Source organism: Monodelphis domestica, chromosome 4, assembly GCF_027887165.1.
Source record: "Monodelphis domestica isolate mMonDom1 chromosome 4, mMonDom1.pri, whole genome shotgun sequence".
Classification (NCBI taxonomy): Eukaryota; Metazoa; Chordata; class Mammalia; order Didelphimorphia; family Didelphidae; genus Monodelphis; species Monodelphis domestica.
The window spans coordinates 150,745,495-150,765,955 of NC_077230.1; the positions used below are offsets into that span (position 1 = coordinate 150,745,495).

The following is a 20,461-nucleotide window of genomic DNA, read 5'->3' on the forward strand; positions in this document are numbered from 1 at the left end:
ACAGGGGGGGAAGTGTCTGTGGGATCCACCTCTCTTCTTCTGAGGGTATACACTCTTATCAAAGGATTCACAAGTTTCTGACTGATTGAGTTAAAAGGGTGGAGCTCTCTAAGTAAGTGACTTGTGAATTCTCTTACTTGATGGCTACAAAGTGTTAAGTAGGGGTTTTTTGATTAGCTCAAAATAGACAAAGAGAATAAAGAGTTCCCTTTCACAAGTAGCTTACATTCTATTTGAGGAAGACAATACACAAAACTAAAGAGTGGACTGGGATGGACTGGGAGGAATACATTGATTTAAGCTAATGAAATAGTACTTTCTTCTAAAGGAGAAAGATACTTTTACCAGGAGCACTGACTACAGTTAATTTGATTATAGTTTAGGAATTAGAAAAGATAATGGGGAGGGCAGATAGAAAGCATTCTGACTTATGAAGCGAGAAATTAGAGCACTGCAATGCCCAAGGTTAAGAGTTTTGGAGTATGAAGGGTTAAGTTTTCCAGGGCTTGGTGCATAGGCTGTTATACAAAAGGAAGGAATGAAGATTTATAGCCCTAAAATTCATCTGTATAGTAGTGATACTTTAACTGATAGAAACTCATAATGTCATAGAGATATAAAGAGAAGAGGTTATTACAAAAATACATTCACAATTAAGGGATAAATACAATTATATTCATGAGTAGGCTAAAATAAGTGATATAATAGTTCAAGAAAAGGATCACTTCCAATAAGGGGCATCTGGCAAAATTTCATGGAGGAGTTTGGTTTTGAAGGACAGGTAGACTTTTCAATGCAGATACTATGAGATGGAGTTCCACCTAGAGAAAATACCTTGAGCAAAGATGTAGCTACAAGAAATAATAGGATGTGTTAACATAACCCAGTTTAGCTAAAGTGTTACATCTAAAGATGGCAGTATTTGGAAAAAGATCTAGAAAGAGAGTTCATGAGTATATAGGAAAGAATTTTGAATGACAACCTAAGACTTTGAATTTTGTTTTATTGAAAATGTGAAATCATTAAAGAATTTTTGTTCAGGAAGATTTTTCTAGTGACAGTATTTAGAAGATACTGAAGAGAGTAGACAAGGGAGAAGGAGACCAGTTAAAAGAAGTCATTGTATTAATTCAAATCAGAGGCAAGGAGGGCCTCATTAAATTAAAGGCAAGGGGGAAATTGAAGGGATGCTTATTAATTGGGGAATAGATAAACAATATATGGTATATGATTGTGATGGAATACCATTGTGCTATAATAAATGACAAGCTGGATAGTTTCTGAAATAATGCAAAGTGAAGTGAGCAGAGCCAGGAGATCATTATAAACAGGAATAGTTGTTTGTCCTTTGTTGTCAAAGAGGGCCAGTGGCATCATGGGTTGATGTCTTGATTTGTGCATGAATTAAATTTTAATGAGACAGAGTTGCTCAAGGTCATTGGCCTCACTCTCTTCCAGAGTTATTCAAGTCCAGTGGCAAGACTCAAGTCTGGATGACTGGTTATATCTTGGGATGTAGTGGATGACCTTGACCTCTTTGACGTCTGACCAAATTCAAGGCACCTGCTTCAACTGCCTTCATGGCTACTGGAACAAATTATTCTCATATATCCGTTCCACCAGGGAAATCTTCACATGCTTGGGGTAGACAGTTTCCCAATACACTGATGATTTGTGGCCCACCCGTAGCCTGATTTAACCCATCTACGTATGATTTACCTGGGTATTGTTGTGTATACTACATCTTCTTAGAGCCACATGTAAGAGTTGGGTAAAAGATACTAAAGATGGATGAGCAGCCTTGGAGTAGGCCCAGCAAACCTTCATACCAGATTTTCTAGTCATCCCTGAATACCTTACATTTATACAATAACAGCAATATTGAATGATGATCAACTGTCAATGCCTTAGCTATTCTCAGCAATACAATGATTTAAGACGGCTTTGAAGGACAGAGGATAAGAAAGAAATCCAAAAAAAGAACTTCTAGAATCTGGAGATCAAAGCATACTTTTAAAGCTTTATTTTTCTTTTGTTATTGTTTCTTTTTTTGGTCTTTGTTCTCTTGCAACATGGCTAATGTGGAAATATGTTCTATATGACTGTATAATCTATATCAGAATACTTTCTCAAGGAAAGGGGAAGAGAGGGAGAAACTCAAATTAGGAAAAATCAATGTTAGATTGTTTTTACATATAACTGAGGGGAAAAATCTTTAAAAAATAAAGATGTGGATAGAAACCAGAGTACAAATATAAAAGTAATTGTTGAGGTAGAATCTATAGGATTCATTTATCAATTAATTAGAATAAAAGGAAGAATCATAGCTGATTTCAAATTTTGGGGCCTGGGTAACTGTAAGACTGGTGATTGATTACCAGAAATAGAAAAAAGAGGAAGAACTAATTTTTTATACAGAAAATGATAATTTGATTTTTGGTTAAAATTCAATTTTTGAGTTTGGAAAGCCAACAGGAGGTTAAGAGTTTAAGACTGCTCAGTGGAAAGACTATGTTCTAGGCTTGAAGTCAGGAAGACTCATCTTAGTGAATTCAAATATGGCCTCAGACACTAGCTCTGTGACCTTGGGCAAGTCACTTAATTCTGTTTGTCTCAGTTTCCTCATCTTGTCAGATGAGCTGGAGAAGGAAATGGCAAATTACTCCAGTTTCTTTACCAAGAAATTCACAAACGAATTCATGAAAACTTGGACACAACTGAAAAATTACTGAACAACAATAGCCCATCTCATGATTTTCTGGAGACAGCTAGATGACCCAGTGGAAGTGGTGCTGGCTGAAGCCAAGAAGACTCATCTTGCTCAGTTCAAATCTAACCTAAGATCTTATTAGCTGTATGATTTTGTTCAAGTCCCTTAACCCTGTTTGCCTCAATTTCCTCATCTATAAAATGAGCTGGAGAAGGAAATGGCAAACCACTCTAGTATCAGTGCCAAGAAAACCCCAAATATGACCATGAAGAGTCAGACCCAATTGAACAATAACAAAAGTGTTATTGGAAAATTACAAATCATATCTAAGAGGAAAAAATGAATAAAACATTTTCTCATGATTCCTGGATAAACAATAACATGTTCTCAGATTCGTTTATATTCAGTGAGTCTTTTTCCAAAGAGAGTCATCAAAAAATATTGAATGGGTAAATGAAAAAAGCATTTGTTAAGTGTTTATTATTGCAAAACACTTTACTTAGTGCCAGAAAAACCAAGATTGTACTTGCTCTCAAGGAGTTCTCATTTTAATTGAAAGACAATGCATATATTTTGGAGATTTTTTTGCTTCAGATCAAATGGAAAAGTCTTAAGAGTTCATAGCAAATGTTAATGTATCGTTAGTATCATTTCAGTTGATAAGCCATCTCCTTTGCTGATGTTAAACCATTTGACAAGTCCAAGGGCTTTGGTTGTAAGAATTTTATTTTCTAGATCTTTAGTATTTATGACTGCTAGGGAGGCTATAGCCAGTTTATATCTCCTCCAGCATTTCTCCCTTTGATGATGATTGTCAGGGCCTAACAAAAAGTAGTACTGGTAGTCTTGTTGCTGTTGCTTACTAATCACAGAGTTCTTGAGCTTACCTGTAAGTAAGTCCATTGTTCAGAAGTTGATCAGTGAATTGTATTGGTGGTGTTTGGGTATTAAAGTACTTTTTTACAAGGCTTGTCCTCTTTAATGTGGCTTCAGGTTTCAGGTCTGAACACATTTTTTACAAGGCTTGTCCTCTTTAATGTGGCTTCAGGTTTCAGGTCTGAAACAGATCCTGTGTTAATGGGGAAGGCTCTGATATTCCCAAGGCACAGTATCCTGCTCTTTTCTCTGCCTCACTCTGAAAAGAAAACCAGATCTTGACATTTTAAAAGAATTAGATTGGACATTGAAAGATGAAATAATTGATTCATTTGTATTTTGACCTGTTTTAAGTTTATAACCTCATTCCAAGTAGAAGCAGGAGACAGAATTGAATTTGGGACAGTGTTAGGGTTTTTTTTGTTAGTTTGTTTCAGGTATACACAACTTACTACTAAAGAAGAGTTCTAGATACTTCCCACATCATACAGTTGTTATAAGCACAGATTCCTGAGGCTTATGATGAGGTCAGTATAGTTTTATTTCTTTTTTTTTCTTCCTCTTCTTTTCTGATCCCTCATTCTGTTCCATTAAGGAAGTTTGTTTTAATGAAGAATATCATAAACATTTTGACCAATAATATCATAAATTGTCTGATTTCAGGAATAAGTCTATTTTTAGTCACATATAAGATCTACTAACTTTGTTTGGAATAAACTCGTGAATCCTGCTAAAGTTTCAATACTTTTCATAAAATTGACATCAGCTTTCTATGTACTGTTAATATCATAAAATTTATACCTAACAAATAGTTTTATAAATTATTTTGTCTCCCAAATTAAATGATAAGTTTCTTAAGGGTACAGAAAATTTATCATAAAATATTTTCTCCTTATCCTTCACAGGATATGGAAGTATTAGGCTGGCAACATTTTACAATCAATTCACTGTTTGAAAGATAGTGATTTACACATATAAATTTATCATAATGTTCTTTTAAAAAAGACCATATATTGAACATTTTCTCTCTCACCCCATAAAAAGTCCAGAATGATAAATAAGTCTCTAGCAACCCTATTTCAGTTTCCATAGTTTGGTACCAGGTTCTGAGTTGGAAGATTTCTTTTGGCAATCATTGGAAATGCCAGTTTTTCAAGATTTTTGGATAATAAAGTGCTTTTAAAAGCAATAATGCAAGAAATGTGGTAACTACTTTTTTGCTTTTTTATACTTTGGGAAATCCTTTTCCCTCAGAGTCAACATAATTGCTTTATTATTTGATAATAAAGAAGCATTGATGTTATAATGTATTTTACTGTTGTCCAAATTGTGGAACTGAGGCTAACTTATAAAAAATAAGTTCTATTAAAATGTAAATTGGCAATACTGTAGAAAATACTATAAGAGTTGGAAGGGTATGGGAATTTTAACATTTCTATTGAGAATTGATTTCTGGTTACCTGAAAGAAGAAGAAGAAAAGCCTCTCAAGGTGTGGAAAAAAAGACAAGAAAGAATAATACTCAGAAAAAAAGTGTTTGTTTGGGTTTCTTAGTCACCTCTTAAATCAGGGGAGGACAGGAAGACAGTAGTAAATTGATAAGATTTTTATTAAACATGTAATACAGAATAAAAATGTTTAGGAGCCTTTTAACTGGCAAAATTTTACTGAAGCACTCAGACTCACTATCATCACCTAGGAATCTGAAAAAGTTAAAAGTTATGGGTTCCTATAGTCACTTTCACACATTAAGAATAGCATTTCCTTTTAAAATGATTTTCTGTACAGTTTATTCCAACTTGTGATTTCATTAAAAACTTTCAGAATAGCAACTCCGTTTATCAGCTATTGGAAGCTAGGTGGCACAGTGGAGAGAGTGCACTCAGCCTGGAGTTAGGAAGGCTCATCTTCCTGAGTTCAAATCTAACCTTAGACATTAACTATGTGACCTTGGGCAAGTTACTTAGGCCTTTTGGCACAAGTTCTCTACCTCCAAAATTAGCTCGAGAAGGAAATGGCAAACCTCTTAAGTATCTTTGCCCAGAAAATCCCAAATAGGGTTATGAAGAGATGAACACCACCAAAACTACTGAACAACAATAAAACATCAGCTTTCATGTCTTCATCTATCATTTCTATACTTTCTCAAAACTATCCAGTTCTAACCATTCTCCTCATCTTAATTCTAAGATCTCTAAATGCCTATTAGACTTCTCAAGCTGGATGTCCTATACACATCTTAGCTTAACATTTTAAAAACTGAACTCATTATCTTTCTTCCCAAATTTTAACCTCTTCTAAACTTTCCTACTACTCTCATGGGGCCTACCATCGTTCTAGTCCCCAGACTTGAAATCTAGGTGTTATCATTGACTTCACATAGATACAACTGTGTAATTCTTTCTATTTCAGTAAACTTCCAGTGACTTCCGATCACTAGGATTAAATACAAAATCTTCTTTCTATTTGGTCATCAGGGACCCCCCTAATCTAGCCCTCCCTCTTCTACCTTTCCAGTCTTCTTATACCTTATACTCTTTGATATAGTAAAACTGATCTCCATGCTGGCTTTTTGTGCAAGAAACTTCATTGCTTGGATCCAGGCATTTTTTGTGGCTGCCCTCAAGCTGCTTCCTGGTTTCCCTTCTTTCTTTTAAGTTCCAGCTAAAATCCTACCATTTCTAATTATTCTTAATTCTATTTCATTTCCTATGTGTGTTATTTCCTACTTAATCTCATGTATAGGTTTTTGTACATAGTTATTTGCATTTTGTTACCTCCCTCACTGAATTGTGAGCTCTTCAAGAGCAAAGATTGTCATTTGTCTTTCTTTGTATCCCCATCACTTAGCACAGTGTCTGGTAAAATATTTTTTAATGTTTATTGCCTGACTGACTCTTAATGCAGATCTGCAGTTTACTTGTAACTTAAATGTTGTTTATTGTTACTTTATTGAAATATCCAATACTTTTTCAAAATTGCTTGAAAATATACTAAAATATAGTTAGAAATATAAAATTAAAATTGTCTTGTAATTAAGCTAATTAAGCTACATATTTATTTGATTATTAATTAGTGTATCTTTTACTAGTCCTCAGTAGTCTCAAATATAACAAGATGTTGAAGTGCATAATCATATTTTGAATTAACAGATTTGACTTTTAGGTTATTGTTACTATTTTACATATTGAGTTTCTGCATAAGATATATGGATTTTGAAGTTAGTTGGTTGTTAGTATGCCTTCTGTGTTTAAAATTAGTATAAATTAGAGCCTCTTTCTTCCAAAAGCCACTTTTCAAGTTGTGTATAATATTGAAAGCACCTCTGAGACAACTAGACTTATATTTTACAAAATAGTATAAAATTTATTTCTAAAGGGAGGAAAAACTATTCCTTATAGATAGCTTACAGGAAGACAAAATAGAATAAAAAGTATTAAAAAAACCTTCTTTTATCTTGGTCTTTAAAAACTCCCCAGAGAAATATATAATTAGTGATTGGAATTTATCATTCACATGAATTGCAAGAATTTTCCAGAACAACTGACATTCATTCTTATAGTTGCTGAAATGTATTTTGGAATACAAGGGGAACCTGTTTAATCAGAAACTAAACATTTTGCCCATCAAAACAATATTTTAATTGTTTTGTTTTTAATTGTTTTGTATTTAATTGTTCATTTTTATAGTTGATGAAAACTTAATTTAAAAATACTCAAAGCTATTGATCAGAGAAAAGAATTTTGTAAGTTTGTATGTATTTCTAGGCGAGAAATATATATTTTTAAAGCTCTTAAATTGGCAAAACTCTGAACGTTATTGGTATTATCCTCTGGGTTACTCCTTCTATTCCCTTTTCTGCTTCTTTTAAATTGAAATAAAATATTCGCAGTTAACACACTTAATTCTTTTTCTTGCCCTAGGCAATGTATAATTTAGAGGTAAGGCCAAATTAGGGGTGATGAAGTCAAAAGGAGGGGAAAAAAAGAATGGAAATCTATGTAAATTTGCTAAATTTTTCTAAGTCATATTGTAGCCATTTCCTATTTTATTCATAAGATTTCATAGAAATTCAGACTAATACTTCATAAATTTAAAACATAATAATTATTGCTTCACCAAATAGTAATGAAAAAGATGTTAAATTCAATAATGTTGTTATCTTCTGTTAATGTATATAACTAAGTAAATGTATTTAGCAAGCAAATATAAGAAAATGAATTACTTAACATCTATTTATTATCTATTTCATATTTATATGATACCAGGGCATTAATTTCCTATCCAGCTAATACATTCTAGGAAAAGAGTAGTGGTTTATACTTTTGCCACTTATTTTTCAGTTGTTCTCTATATAAAGATATGTATATGTAAAAACAATTTCTTTAAAAGTTGTCTGCAAAGAATTTTTTAAAGGAATATAAATTAATTTTAATCTGAGACCTATTAACACCTACCCTCCATGAACTTTATGTCTAATATCCTTAGGAAAGCAGAAAAATCAGAAAGCCCTTTCTAGATATTAGGATATATACAAGCAGATTTTATGTACAAAATGTGTCAGAGCCACTTGCAAAACTATGTTTGTGAACATGGAATCCACTATACTTTGAAAAAAGCAATTGATTAAGTAGGCAATTCCCCTGCCTAACATGACAAGTAATCATGCAACATATATTCTGTTTACACCTTATTTCATCAGTTTCCAGGAGATGTGGGGTTTAGATTGCCATTATTTTCCTTATTGTGTGGATCATGGCATATAATTGCTATTTTAGTTTATCTTGTTTAGGTATAGAATGATAGATGCAAAAGAAACAAGAAAATTTAAACCTTTGACAAAGTCTCTTAAGTGATGTGGAAAGAACTATTACATTTTCAAAACGTATATGTTCTTGATGTGTCATTTGAATTTTAAGTACTCAATCATTTCTATTCTTTTTAGCTAAGTGAAATAGTAAATGTTTAACATTTCTTTTTAAAAAATTGTCACTGATGGCATTTTATGTTTTTCATTTAGCTTGTAACACTCCAAGAAGCAAAACTGCTGCTAAATGAGGATGATTACCTTATTAAGGCTGTATATGACTACTGGGTGAGGAAACGTAAAAACTGCAGGGGGCCATCCCTGATTCCTCAGATAAAACAAGAAAAAAGAGATGGCTCTACCAACAATGACCCCTATGTTGCTTTTCGGAGGAGAACAGAGAAAATGCAAACTCGAAAGGTAATTTTAATTCTGTTTTAAGCTTATATTTTTATGATGGAAAATTATAACTAAGGTTATAGAATTTTATCTCATTTTATCAAAGGTCTTTATTTCATGCTGCACATTCTGTTTATGTTTATATGTATGTCCTCCATATCATGCTATAATAGCTAGAAATAACAGTTTCCCTCCAAGGAAAAAAAATTTTACTTAAAAATTATATTCTTATGAACATTTAATTTCTTTGAAATTAAACATGCTATCTCCAGCTTACTGAGTCCAGAATGAAAGGCATGTCCATTTTTAATAACATTAGAGAGGAGTTGTTAGTAATGCTAATAACATTAAAAATAGTTCTCCATCTCTGTTGATAAGAGGTGAAGTAAAATTATCAATTTCAAACAAGAGGAACAGATTTGGAGCTGTGGAATACTTTGGAAGGTCTTTCAGTTTGGAGAAGTGTATGGAGATTGATTAATTTCAAAGACTTAGCAAAAAAATGTCAAAAAATGTCATTAGCCACAATTTTCATATTCTTAGTAGCAGCAACTACATAAACCCATCCTTTGCCATGCCCTACATTTGGGAAAACTGGAAATTGTTATAGTTAAGAGACAGCTAAATGATAGCGTAAATAAGAGTGCTGGACCCAGTGTCAGGAAAATATGAGTTTAAATGCAGCCTCAGACACTGTGTAAGCCTGAGCAAGTTATTTAACCTTTGTCTGATTTAGTATCCTTAATTGTAAAATAGGATTAATAACAGCACCTATCTCTCAAGTTTATTTTAAAGATCAAACAAAACCATCTCTCATCAATAGATTGTCAGCTCATCCAGGACAAGAACTTTCTCTTACTCCTATTTGAATTCTTGTTATTTGAAGTGCAATGTTCCCAAAATACTGTAAACACTGAATGTTCATTTGATGATATTAATATTTATTGATGAAGAAGATGATGATGATATATATATATATATATATATATATATATATATATATATATATATATATTAATGATTATAGATGCCTTTGAGTAATTTTTGAAAATTAGGGTCTAGGTCTTACCCAGAAACAGATTAGAAGTGAGAAGTTTCTTGGGGTTAAATAAAAAGCTGATATATTAAGGATTTTTTGAAATTTTGCGTTCAAAAATTTGATTTAAATGTTCTTTAAGTATTTTACTTATTAACCTTCATGTATATAACTTGATAGACTTTTCCTGAAACTCTTATATTCTCCTGTAGAAAAGTACAATTATTTTACCAAACAAGCATATTTGCCCTATATAAAAATGTACATTTCATTCTTCAACTTGGGTTCATTACTCTTCCATCCTAGTTCTTTCCATACCAGATCACTCTTTCTCAGGCTCCTTTGCTGGATCTTTGTCTATGTCACAATAGTTAAAAATGAATGTCCCTTAGAGCCAGATCTGGCCTGGATACTCTTCTTTTCTCACTCTGGTATTTTACTTGGTGATTTCATCAGCTCTCATAGATTCAGTAATCATCTCTGTGCTGATGATTCACAAAGCTATCCAGTTCTAACCTCCAGACTGCCATCTCCAAATGCTTATGAGACACCTCAAACTGGTTGTCTCATAGACATCTTAAAGTCAATATGTCCAGAACTGACCTCATCTTTTCTGTCAAACCTCCTTCCTTCCAAACTTTCCTATGATTATGTATTCATTTATTGATGGTGGTGGTGGCTGGTTGTGTTTTTTCTTTTTTTAAAACTTTATTTCTGTCATAGTATCAATAAGACAGAAGAAAGACAAGGGATAGGCAATCAAGATTAATTGATTTCCTCAGGGCCATGTCACTAGGAGTGCTGAGACCTCCAGGTGCGTTGTCTATTATGCTATCTAGTCGCACCTCCAATTACTAATGAGGGCACTACTACCCTTTCAAACACTTGGGTTCCCAATCTAGGTGTTATCTTTGACTTCTTATTCTCTCTCACACTCTATTTCCAATCTCTTGTCAGTGACGGCCAGTTCTATCATTGTAACATCTCTTGTTTGTGCTCCTTTTCTCAGACACTGCTACAACTGTGGTATAGGCCCTTATGACCTCACACCTGAACCATTGCAAAAAAAAAAAAGTTTCCCAGGTTTATCATAAACCATTAAAAAATTTTTTTTATGCACAATACTCCATTAAATTCAATAATATGCAATACGATTACATTATGTTCATAGATCATACTTTTTCTAGCCATTACTTAATTGACAGGCATTTCTTTTTTCTCCACCAACAATATATGTATTTTTGTCTTTTCATATCATCTTGAAGAGATTTTCCTTTTTTTCTCCGCTTTTCTAATCTGACAAATATTTAGTGTGACCTCTAAGTACTAACATAAAATTTTGTACAAAATAGATGAATGGATGAACAAAACTTTTACATTTAGAACATGGAAATATATAGCATACTCCTATAACAAGATTTCTTTAAAAAGAAAAATCATGCTTAGATATATAACTAAAAAGAATTATACTCTTACTATATTTTAAATAACTATTAGGTATGATTTTTATTTTAAACCATTCAGTTCAAGTAAAGATATTTTATTAATTTTATCATCACTTTCTTCTTTGTCAGTTTAGGTATTACTATTTTCTTTCCATTATCCCTATATTATGTCATTTTTAGACTTATCTATTCTATTTGAAATGTGTCTTGGATAAAGCTGAGGGAGGTCAAAAGACATTCACAATATTAGAAAAATTACCAAATTGTGCTATGATTCTACTTCTGACTGTTGGGATTTTACCTAAAGTGACATGTTTTCTTTCAAGAGCTTTATTTAAAATGCAGTTATATTTTGAATTCAGATTTTTTTGTTAAAATTTAAACAAAAGCAACAAATGGCCTATATTGAGACTATGGTGAGTACCAATGATTCTTATCTGTCTACTTGACTTCTTTCTGTAAATATTTTTAGTTCACTGCAAATATTTGAAAATAAATTACTTTTTATAAATGAATCTGAAATTCAAAATTTTTCCCTATCACTATATCATCTTCCTTTCAGCTGTTATTATTTGAAATTCACAGCATTAATTAAGATACTAACAATTAAGCATTTAATTTTTAACTTTCCTCCTTTAATATTATTCGTGGAAGACTTATTCACTATTTATATTTTATTTTCCTTGTCCCAAATTAGAATGATTGAAAATACTGTATTTCTGGTTATTTTTAGGTATTTAGTCTTTATATACTTGACTAAAATTAAACAATATTTTTCTGAAATTTTTGACTTTATTCACAGAAGTCTTTCTGTCAAAGTCTTCAGAGTAGTAATAGTTCAGACTCATGATTTTTGTCTTTGTACTAAGGTTGAAAAATAGCATTTTATTGTTGACTATAATCTTAAAATTATCATTTTTCAATAGAATCGCAAAAATGATGAAGCCTCATATGAAAAGATGTTGAAATTAAGACGAGAATTTAGCAGAGCCATAACTATTTTGGAAATGATTAAGAGAAGAGAGAAAACAAAACGGGAATTATTGCACTTAACATTAGAAGTTGTTGAAAAAAGGTAACACTAATACTATTTCATACCCTGATGACTGGATGATCACTTATGTTTTGAGAGTTCATACAAATAATTTCTTCATTTTTGTACACCCTCTATGTAGATCATAAACTTTATTCTTTAATAAACAGTTTATAAGTCATGACTAATAATACTCTGGTTGTAAGCCTTTTAAAACTTAACTATGCCTTTTCAGCTTCAGTCCTTATGAAAGCCTTCAAGAATGTATGGTTGCATTGGAATAGCACTTTATTATTTCTGAGTTTTTTAGAATTTCAACAGTTTCATGATTATTAGTACTATTGAACTTCATATAACTTAATATATCTTCTTTAAGATTTATTGTCGTCGTGAAATTCATCACTGTGATGAGTTTTTCTAAAATTAGCTGAACTATCCGGTCCATAGAAAATTGCTCTTCAATCCACCAGTAGGCCTTTACTCATCCCTGATGACAAGCTTCTCCACAATTAACTAAGACTGATCCTTAAAAAATTAACATACAACCCATTACTACACTCAGATCCTCCTTATCATAGTAAAACCTACCAGAATTTGTGTTCCTCTTGCATGGACTTCATGAGCTAAGGGCCTCTTTATTCTGTGATGTGGCAGTATAATAATGCTTTAATATAAGTGTAAATATTATTATTACATTATAAAATGTTGTATGCTTTTTAAAAATTTAAATTTATAATTTTTTGTTTTTATACCAGTCAAGATAATAAATTAGACTTGAAATATAAGTTGTTGTTTTTTTTTTTTGTATAATGTACAGTATTTTTGTAATCTGGTCAGTATTTATAAAACTAAATATCATCTAGAAATTGAAAGGAATAAAGTCTTATATTAGTTTCATTTTATACTTCATTAAGCAGAAAAGACTCATTAGAACTTTAGTGAATGAAACTTTATAATATATATTTTTTCCACTTTAGTGTTGTCCTTAATTGATGCTTAACGCAGATTATCTCATTACCTCAGATGGAACATTCTGAATGCTACTCTCACATGTTTAGTGTAGAAGGCTTAGTAGTTTGACTATGTATATTGATCATCCCATTAAAGATGTTTTATTTTTTACTGTGCTTCCAATATGAGATTATTTTCTTTTGCTCTTCATCTCCTTCCCAAAATGGATAAAAGAAAATTTTCTTGATAACATTTGATTTATTCTGGCCATCTCAGATTCCATTGTTCTCATGTTTGTATACAGTGTAAAGCATTCTTTTATTATATTTTAAAGATATCATTTGGGAGACTATGGTGGTGAAATCCTTAATGAAGTGAAAATTAATAGACCAGAGAAAGAAATATATGCCACTCCAGCAACTCTTCATAATGGAAATCATCACAAAGTTCAAGAATGTAAAACTAAGGTAAATAACTTTTGAAAAGAATTATGTCTGATTAATTTGACCAGAATCAAGTAAGTGCTGATTGTAGTACTTTAAGTCTGTAAGTATAAATTGAAAAATTGAGTTTTTAAAAAATCCTTTTAAACTGTAATGTATTTGTAATCATTATCCTTTGTAGTGTCATTTGTTATTAGTGGCAGATTTTATAAGAGAAGCATCTACTTAAACATTTTTTTCTATGTGAATATTTTTTACTATCATCACCATTTATCTTCTTTTTAGGCTTTATAACTTTAATCAAGGCACTTAATCTCTCTGTACCTCAGTTTTCTGATTGGTAAAATGAAGGAATAGAGCTAATTGACTAATTGAGCTTTTAAGTTCCTTTTCCCACTTTAAGATTCTATGGTAATAATGTATTCTTTGCTTACATAGATGTGTGACACCATTCAAAGTGCATTAACATGGGGTTATAGATTAATTTCATTCATTGCTATTTATATTCACTTAACACAGTGCCTGATGCACTTTAGGTGCTTAAATACTATTTTGATTAATTAAATCTCTCTTATTTTAGGAAGATATAATTTTAAGAACAGTATTTACTCAAATACATGAAATACTTTTGCTAGCCACATTGGAAAAAATTGAATTATTGACCTATTAAATGACCTGAAGAATCTTTGGAATACAGTTTGCTCCATTCTTTAGTTTCACTAAGATATTAGGAATTGATTATTTCTAAACTTGTTGAAAATAATGCTTCCACATTTCAAGTACGAGTTATCTATTTTAGAAATGGTGTACAATATACTCTCATTTGTTGTGGGTGCATTTCTAAAATATGTGATAGACAATAAAGTCAATTTAAGACAAAGAGAATTTATTAAGCACCTACTATATATATGCCAGACAATTCTCTAAACACTGAGGCTAAAAAGAAAGGAAGAAGACCATTCCTCCCATCACATTCTAAACAGAAGGGAGACAAACAGCAATCTTGAAATCCTATAAATATAGGATAAATTAGAAGTGATCAACAGAAGGCAGACACAAAAAGGAAAGTTTTCTTTGTAGAAGGTGAGATTTTTGTTAAGACTTGAAGGAAGCCAGAAAGTAGAGATGAAGTGGGAAGAAAATTCCAGTTGTAAGAGATAGCCAGTCAATGAAAATCTCCAGTGTTAGATAGGGAATATATCGTATGAAGAAAATCAAAGACCCCAGTGTCAGTAGATGGCAGAGTATGTGGAAGGCCTAAGATATAAGTTGACTAGAAAGATTGGAGGAGACTGGTTTATATAAAGGGCTTTAAAAGCCAAAGTACAATTATAGCCTCAAGCAGAAATACTCTTCCCTTGGGCTAATTCAAAAAGAATTTTGCAACCAAGAACAAAAAAATCTTAGTATAGGGGGAAGTGGGGAAAAGATGCTCCTTGTTTTAGTTCACAAATAAAATGATCATTGAACTCTACTATTGGAAGGAAAATTGAATATTCCATCCCTGGCCAGTGATGATTCAGCTGTGCTTGTTAAGAAATAGTTCAGAAGTAATAAATTGATTCAGATTTTGATTTTTAATCAAATTTTAAATACTGCCTTAAAAAAACTCAAACAGCTACTAAATTTAGATTATATAGTACCTTAGTCTTAGAAAGGTTCTTATAGCTAGTTCTAGTCCAGTACTATCATTTAACAGATGACTAATCTGAAACATAAGTTAAACAATTTGTCCTATGCTGGAATTAAATCCAAGTCATTTAACTATTATTCACTATGCCACCCAATTTCTCTTTGTATTATGCATCCATGCAAGCCAAGAGTACTAAATTGTTGGTACTACTCTTAATATGTTATATTTCTACCTTAGAATATGTCTTTTTAGATTGCAGATTAGAAATAAAATATTTTTACCTTAGAATATGCCTTTTTAGATTGCAGATTAAAAAAAAACTTAATGCAAAGTTTTTAAACTTCTATTTTTCCTTTAAAATAAAAAGGTAAGAGGCTGATGATACTTGTATGTAAATATATACATATATGATTTTTTCATTTTTAGTTTCCTACTTTTAGAAATATTTTCTTCTTCTAACCCAATTGTCATGTGTGACCAAGACTTGTATAAACTTAAGAAAGATGCTTTAATTCTTTTTAAAAGCAGTATGTCAATATGTTCTTTTATAAAATGTAAATTACAGGAAAATCTTTAATTTTATGGTAATTGATTTGTTTTTAGTTTTAAAAATTGTTATTTCAAATTGTGTTAATCATTAAATTCTTTCTTTTGCATTTTCTGATAGTGAAGAAAGACTCGCATTAAGTAATTCATTTTACTACTAAGAGTAAAATACATCACTGGTTAACATGATATCATAACACTTAACAGATCTCAAATTGAGCTCATGTAGTAGATTTCCTTGCTTCCAAACAGAGTGATTACGCTTTAAAAAAAAAATCCTTACCTTCTATCTTGGGATCTCAAAATACTTAGAACAAGTATTGTTTCCAAGGCAAAAGAGTGATAAGAACTAGGTAATTGGGATTAAGTAACTTGCTCATGCTCACACTGCTAGGAAGTGTCTGAGGTCAGATTTGAATCCAAGACTTTTTGTCTTCTGGCATGACTTTCTTATCCATTGAACCACCTAGCTGCCCTAGAAAAGTTACTTCTAAATTATTTTCAAGTAGAGAACATTTGCCAGTGCAACAGTCTTCTTTTTCAGACTAGCATTAGTGCAGGTAGTGCAGTAAATTGGTATTCTTCATGGTCCAGCTAGCATGGCATAATCATTACCCTAGCATAATGAGAATGATCACTTTGCTGGAATTATGCTTTCATCAATATATGAATACTCCATTGAGGCAGCACTCCTAACAAAGCCTTGAACATAATAATACTCCATAAATATTTGTTGATTATTGATTGATAACATCTCATACAGTGTTTGCCCATCCTTTACAATTTGAGTTTTCCATGTCTCTCTGTAAATCTGAAAGGGCACTTAAAATTTAACTCAAAAGAAAAAAGTTTTGAATTAAAAACTTAAGTAAAAAACTACCCTCAGGATTAAATATTTGTGTTGACTGTTAAACTCTTCATGTTCTTTTCTGTGAGAATATAAATTTGAATCATTATACTAAGTTATAGGAGTATGTGTATGGATTCCTTCATTTGTAATCACCATTTTTATATTTAAGCTGACATAGCCAGTAATTTTTCCAACACTTTGTTATATATCATGTATATAGTTGAGCCAATCTTATCAGATTTAATTTCTTGAAAACCTATTAATTTTTGTTATTTAGATTTTTATGTATAGTTTATTAGAAATTAATTTTATTTTATTCTGTTGTTGCTTCTCATTCTCATTTTATCTTACCAGGTTGATTTTCATAATATGAAATATCTTTGGCACTAAAGCAGTTTTAATATCGGAGTTATCTTTCCATGTGTATAAATATGCCATCAACTTAAGATTTGTATATTGTTTTTATTTAAAGATGACTAAGGGTATTAATATATTTTAAAATAATTAAACTTAATTTTCATTGAAATTAATCATCTTTATTTGTTTTAATTGCTCCCAAATAAATTGAAAGAGTTACTAAACAGGCATGCAAATGATTCATAAATTGAATTGATCTAATTATTTATAATATGAATTAAAATTTTATTATTTATTACCTATCTCATAATGAAAGAAAAAAGAAAGCTAATACAAATATCTTTGTAGTGTTTGGACTGTAAACATTTGAATAATCCCCAAAGTCACACTATTAATTTTAGTTTATTATTAATAAAATATAAAATCAAAGCCTCTGTTCAGTTTTTATTGTAGCTTTTGTGAAATAAAATACTTTGAAGTAGGTGACAGTAGAATGATTCCTGGCATGTCCATATTCAAAACAATAAATAAAATAACTTCTAAATAAAACTTTTGGTTTTCATAGAGCAGCTTAGGTTCTTTGAATTATAAAATATTTTCATTTTCCCTTTCATCTTGGACAAAATTATAACAAACAGCACCCTCATCATTCGTCTTTAAAAGAAGAGGCACCTGATGTTGTTCGTCAAAAGAAGAAGTACCCAAAGAAGCCAAAAGCAGAGACTTTGATAACTCCTCAGCAGTCCACTACTGAGACATTACCTGTGATCAATAAGAGTGATATTAAACAGTATGACTTCCACAGCTCAGATGAGGATGAATTTCCACAGGTACTTAATTTACACTTTATTTTAAAAGATCTAGTCACTGATGTCAACATTATTGTAATTTCTAGTTGGCATAAGTCAATTCAAATTCTTGGATAAAAGAAGCATTTATAGAACTTAAGGAAAATATTTCCTTTTTTTACTGTATAACTATTTCAACCATAACAATGGTACAATGGTAATTCACTAAAAGTTTTGATGGTTTTATTCATTGTAAAAAGTGCTTTTTAAAATAAAAGCACATTTTAGAAATTAATATATTATAGAAAATGTATCTACTAAATTAGTTAAAAGTTCCTCTTCCTTGCATTAATTTCATTGCTCACATATTTGGGCCCCATTTATGCTTAATTTCACCTTTTTCCACCATCAAATAATTTTTTTTAAATATGCACATTAACAATGATGAAGCATAACTTATATACAGTTTTTTGAGTAGTTAAATTTATTATTCCTATCAACTGAAGAAATAATATTTTAAAAGATTTAATGTTTGAGAATATTGTTATATTTAACTTACTATATTTACCTTTTTCTGGTTGATGTAAGATAGAATTAGAAAAGGCAGGAATTATTGGGAAATCTTGTTGAGTCACCTGTTAGACTTTTAGAATGTAAAGGAAAGATAGTCTTAACTGAATGGAGGAAAGTCTTCACCCAACAATCTATAACCAGAGGATACTAAGTTTAATATCATTATTTCTCTGGTTCCTCCTTCCCTCCTAATAAACTGTGGCAAGGGAGACCATTTTACTACAGGTTTATGTCTAGTGGATTCCAAGTGGTGAACTCACTGAATATCCATGTGCTAGAGCCATGATTACCCTATTACCTGATAAATTAAAAGTTTTAGAATTTTTCTGGAAAACTATAGAAATACCTATAGAAAATGACGAGAGATTCTATGTTATAAAGTCATGCTGTAATGTTTTTCAGAAGCCAAAGTTAATGTCTATGGCATCTTCCCAATAATATACAGAATGAATTTTTGACCAAAACAAATTTGCCTATCAGATTTTGACAGAGATAATAATTTGATACTTTCACTGAGTGATTCTTTAAGGTTTAAAAAACTTTAGAACATACAATTTTTAAAATTATTCTCCCCATTACAAAATAATTTTTATAGCTTTATTATTCATAACAGTTTTTAAAGTAGTAAATTACTCTATTATATTTTAAATAATTTAATTTATGAAATACTGACTTAAATGGAACTTCTCAAGAAACAGAAAATAAACTAAGGTGGTTGAGGCCTTCTGTCATTCTTTGTTTACATGATGATAAATCTAAAACTGGAATGAACTTCAGAGACCATCTAATTCAACTCTTTCATTTTACAGATGTGGAAACAGGCTTTCCAAAATTCTTGAGTAATTAATTAAAGTCTCATCTAGAACCATTCTAGACTACTTTTATGTCAGAGAAATATAGTGAAAAAAATTTTAAGAGACTAGAAGGACTAATCTATGAGGACAAACTAAAATAACCTTCATAAGTTTGGGAAGACTGTAGAAAGCAGTTGTGGCCACAGCTTTTAAAATTATAAAAGGGTATGGATATTTTGCTTAAGGACGTTTGCTCACCTGATTTCATTGCCTCAGCACTCTCCTGCCCCTCATTTCATTCATATGACCTTTTGTTTTTTTACTTTTATCTTTTTCCGCATCTTCTATTTTTTCATTGTTAATACTAATAAAATTTATGATAATTAGAAAACCTCAGAAGGTCAGTGTTCATACAACAGAGAAGTAGGAAGAAAACCATGATACTTCATTCTCTCCTAAAGTGGCTAAAGTATAGACAGATCTGGCCAAAAGTACCCATTGAAATTCATAGAACAGGGACATTAAGTTTCTGCCCCTAGATCTGTGAGAAAGAAAGAAAAGAAGCATTTGCAGAGTCAGTTGTACTCAGAAATGTCCTTGTTTAGCTATATTACCACTTGTCTGAGGTTTAAGCTTCTTATGTAGACCTACTCTTGGTAGACTTTTAATAGAAAGTTTTATACAAGTATGTATTCTCTGCCATTTATCTCATCATTGATCAGTTCCCCCTAAATTCTTATTTATGTAGATTCCTAGATTATTTGCTCAGGAAAAAATAGCAAATGATTTTTCTATAATCAGGCACCAAAGAAATAGAGCCTAATCTTAGTGTTTTATCAAGGCAAGAGCTGCCATACACAATAAGACAGGCACAAATGTACTTAAAAGGAAAAGTATCCATCCTAATTACCCATTGTGAATCACCTCATTTACATAGGAGAAACTGACCTTTCTGGCTCTAAATCAGAGAACCTCAGAATTGGAAGTTACTTCACAGGTCATCTGGGCTATGCCTAACTAAAAGTCCCTTTTTACAAAATAATTGAGAAGATGAACTTAGGAACGTATAACTAAGATGGCTTCAAGCCTAACTCTCCCTTATCTACTTCATCAAACACTTAAAAATTCCACCAGACCAAGTAAACAAGTATTATGTCGAATAACTACAGTTAATAAACTTCTTCCTCCCTAGAACTTCACAAAATATCACCAAGAACTTCA

The 20,461-nt window shown here is 31.3% G+C and overlaps 1 protein-coding gene across 5 annotated transcripts in view; it reads left to right on the plus strand.

Moving 5' to 3' along the window:
- Positions 1-20,461, plus strand: part of EPC2 (enhancer of polycomb homolog 2) — a 192,453-nt gene that overhangs the window by 139,484 nt on the left and 32,508 nt on the right. For 4 of the 5 annotated variants that reach the window (XM_001364961.5, XM_056793822.1, XM_056793823.1 and 1 more), the window contains 4 exons: positions 8,606-8,812; positions 12,199-12,347; positions 13,591-13,723; positions 17,724-17,915. In XM_001364961.5, the coding sequence (XP_001364998.1) occupies positions 8,606-8,812; positions 12,199-12,347; positions 13,591-13,723; positions 17,724-17,915 (681 nt within the window). The remainder of the gene's footprint in view (positions 1-8,605; positions 8,813-12,198; positions 12,348-13,590; positions 13,724-17,723; positions 17,916-20,461) is intronic. The other variant, XM_007494139.3, reaches the window with a different exon arrangement.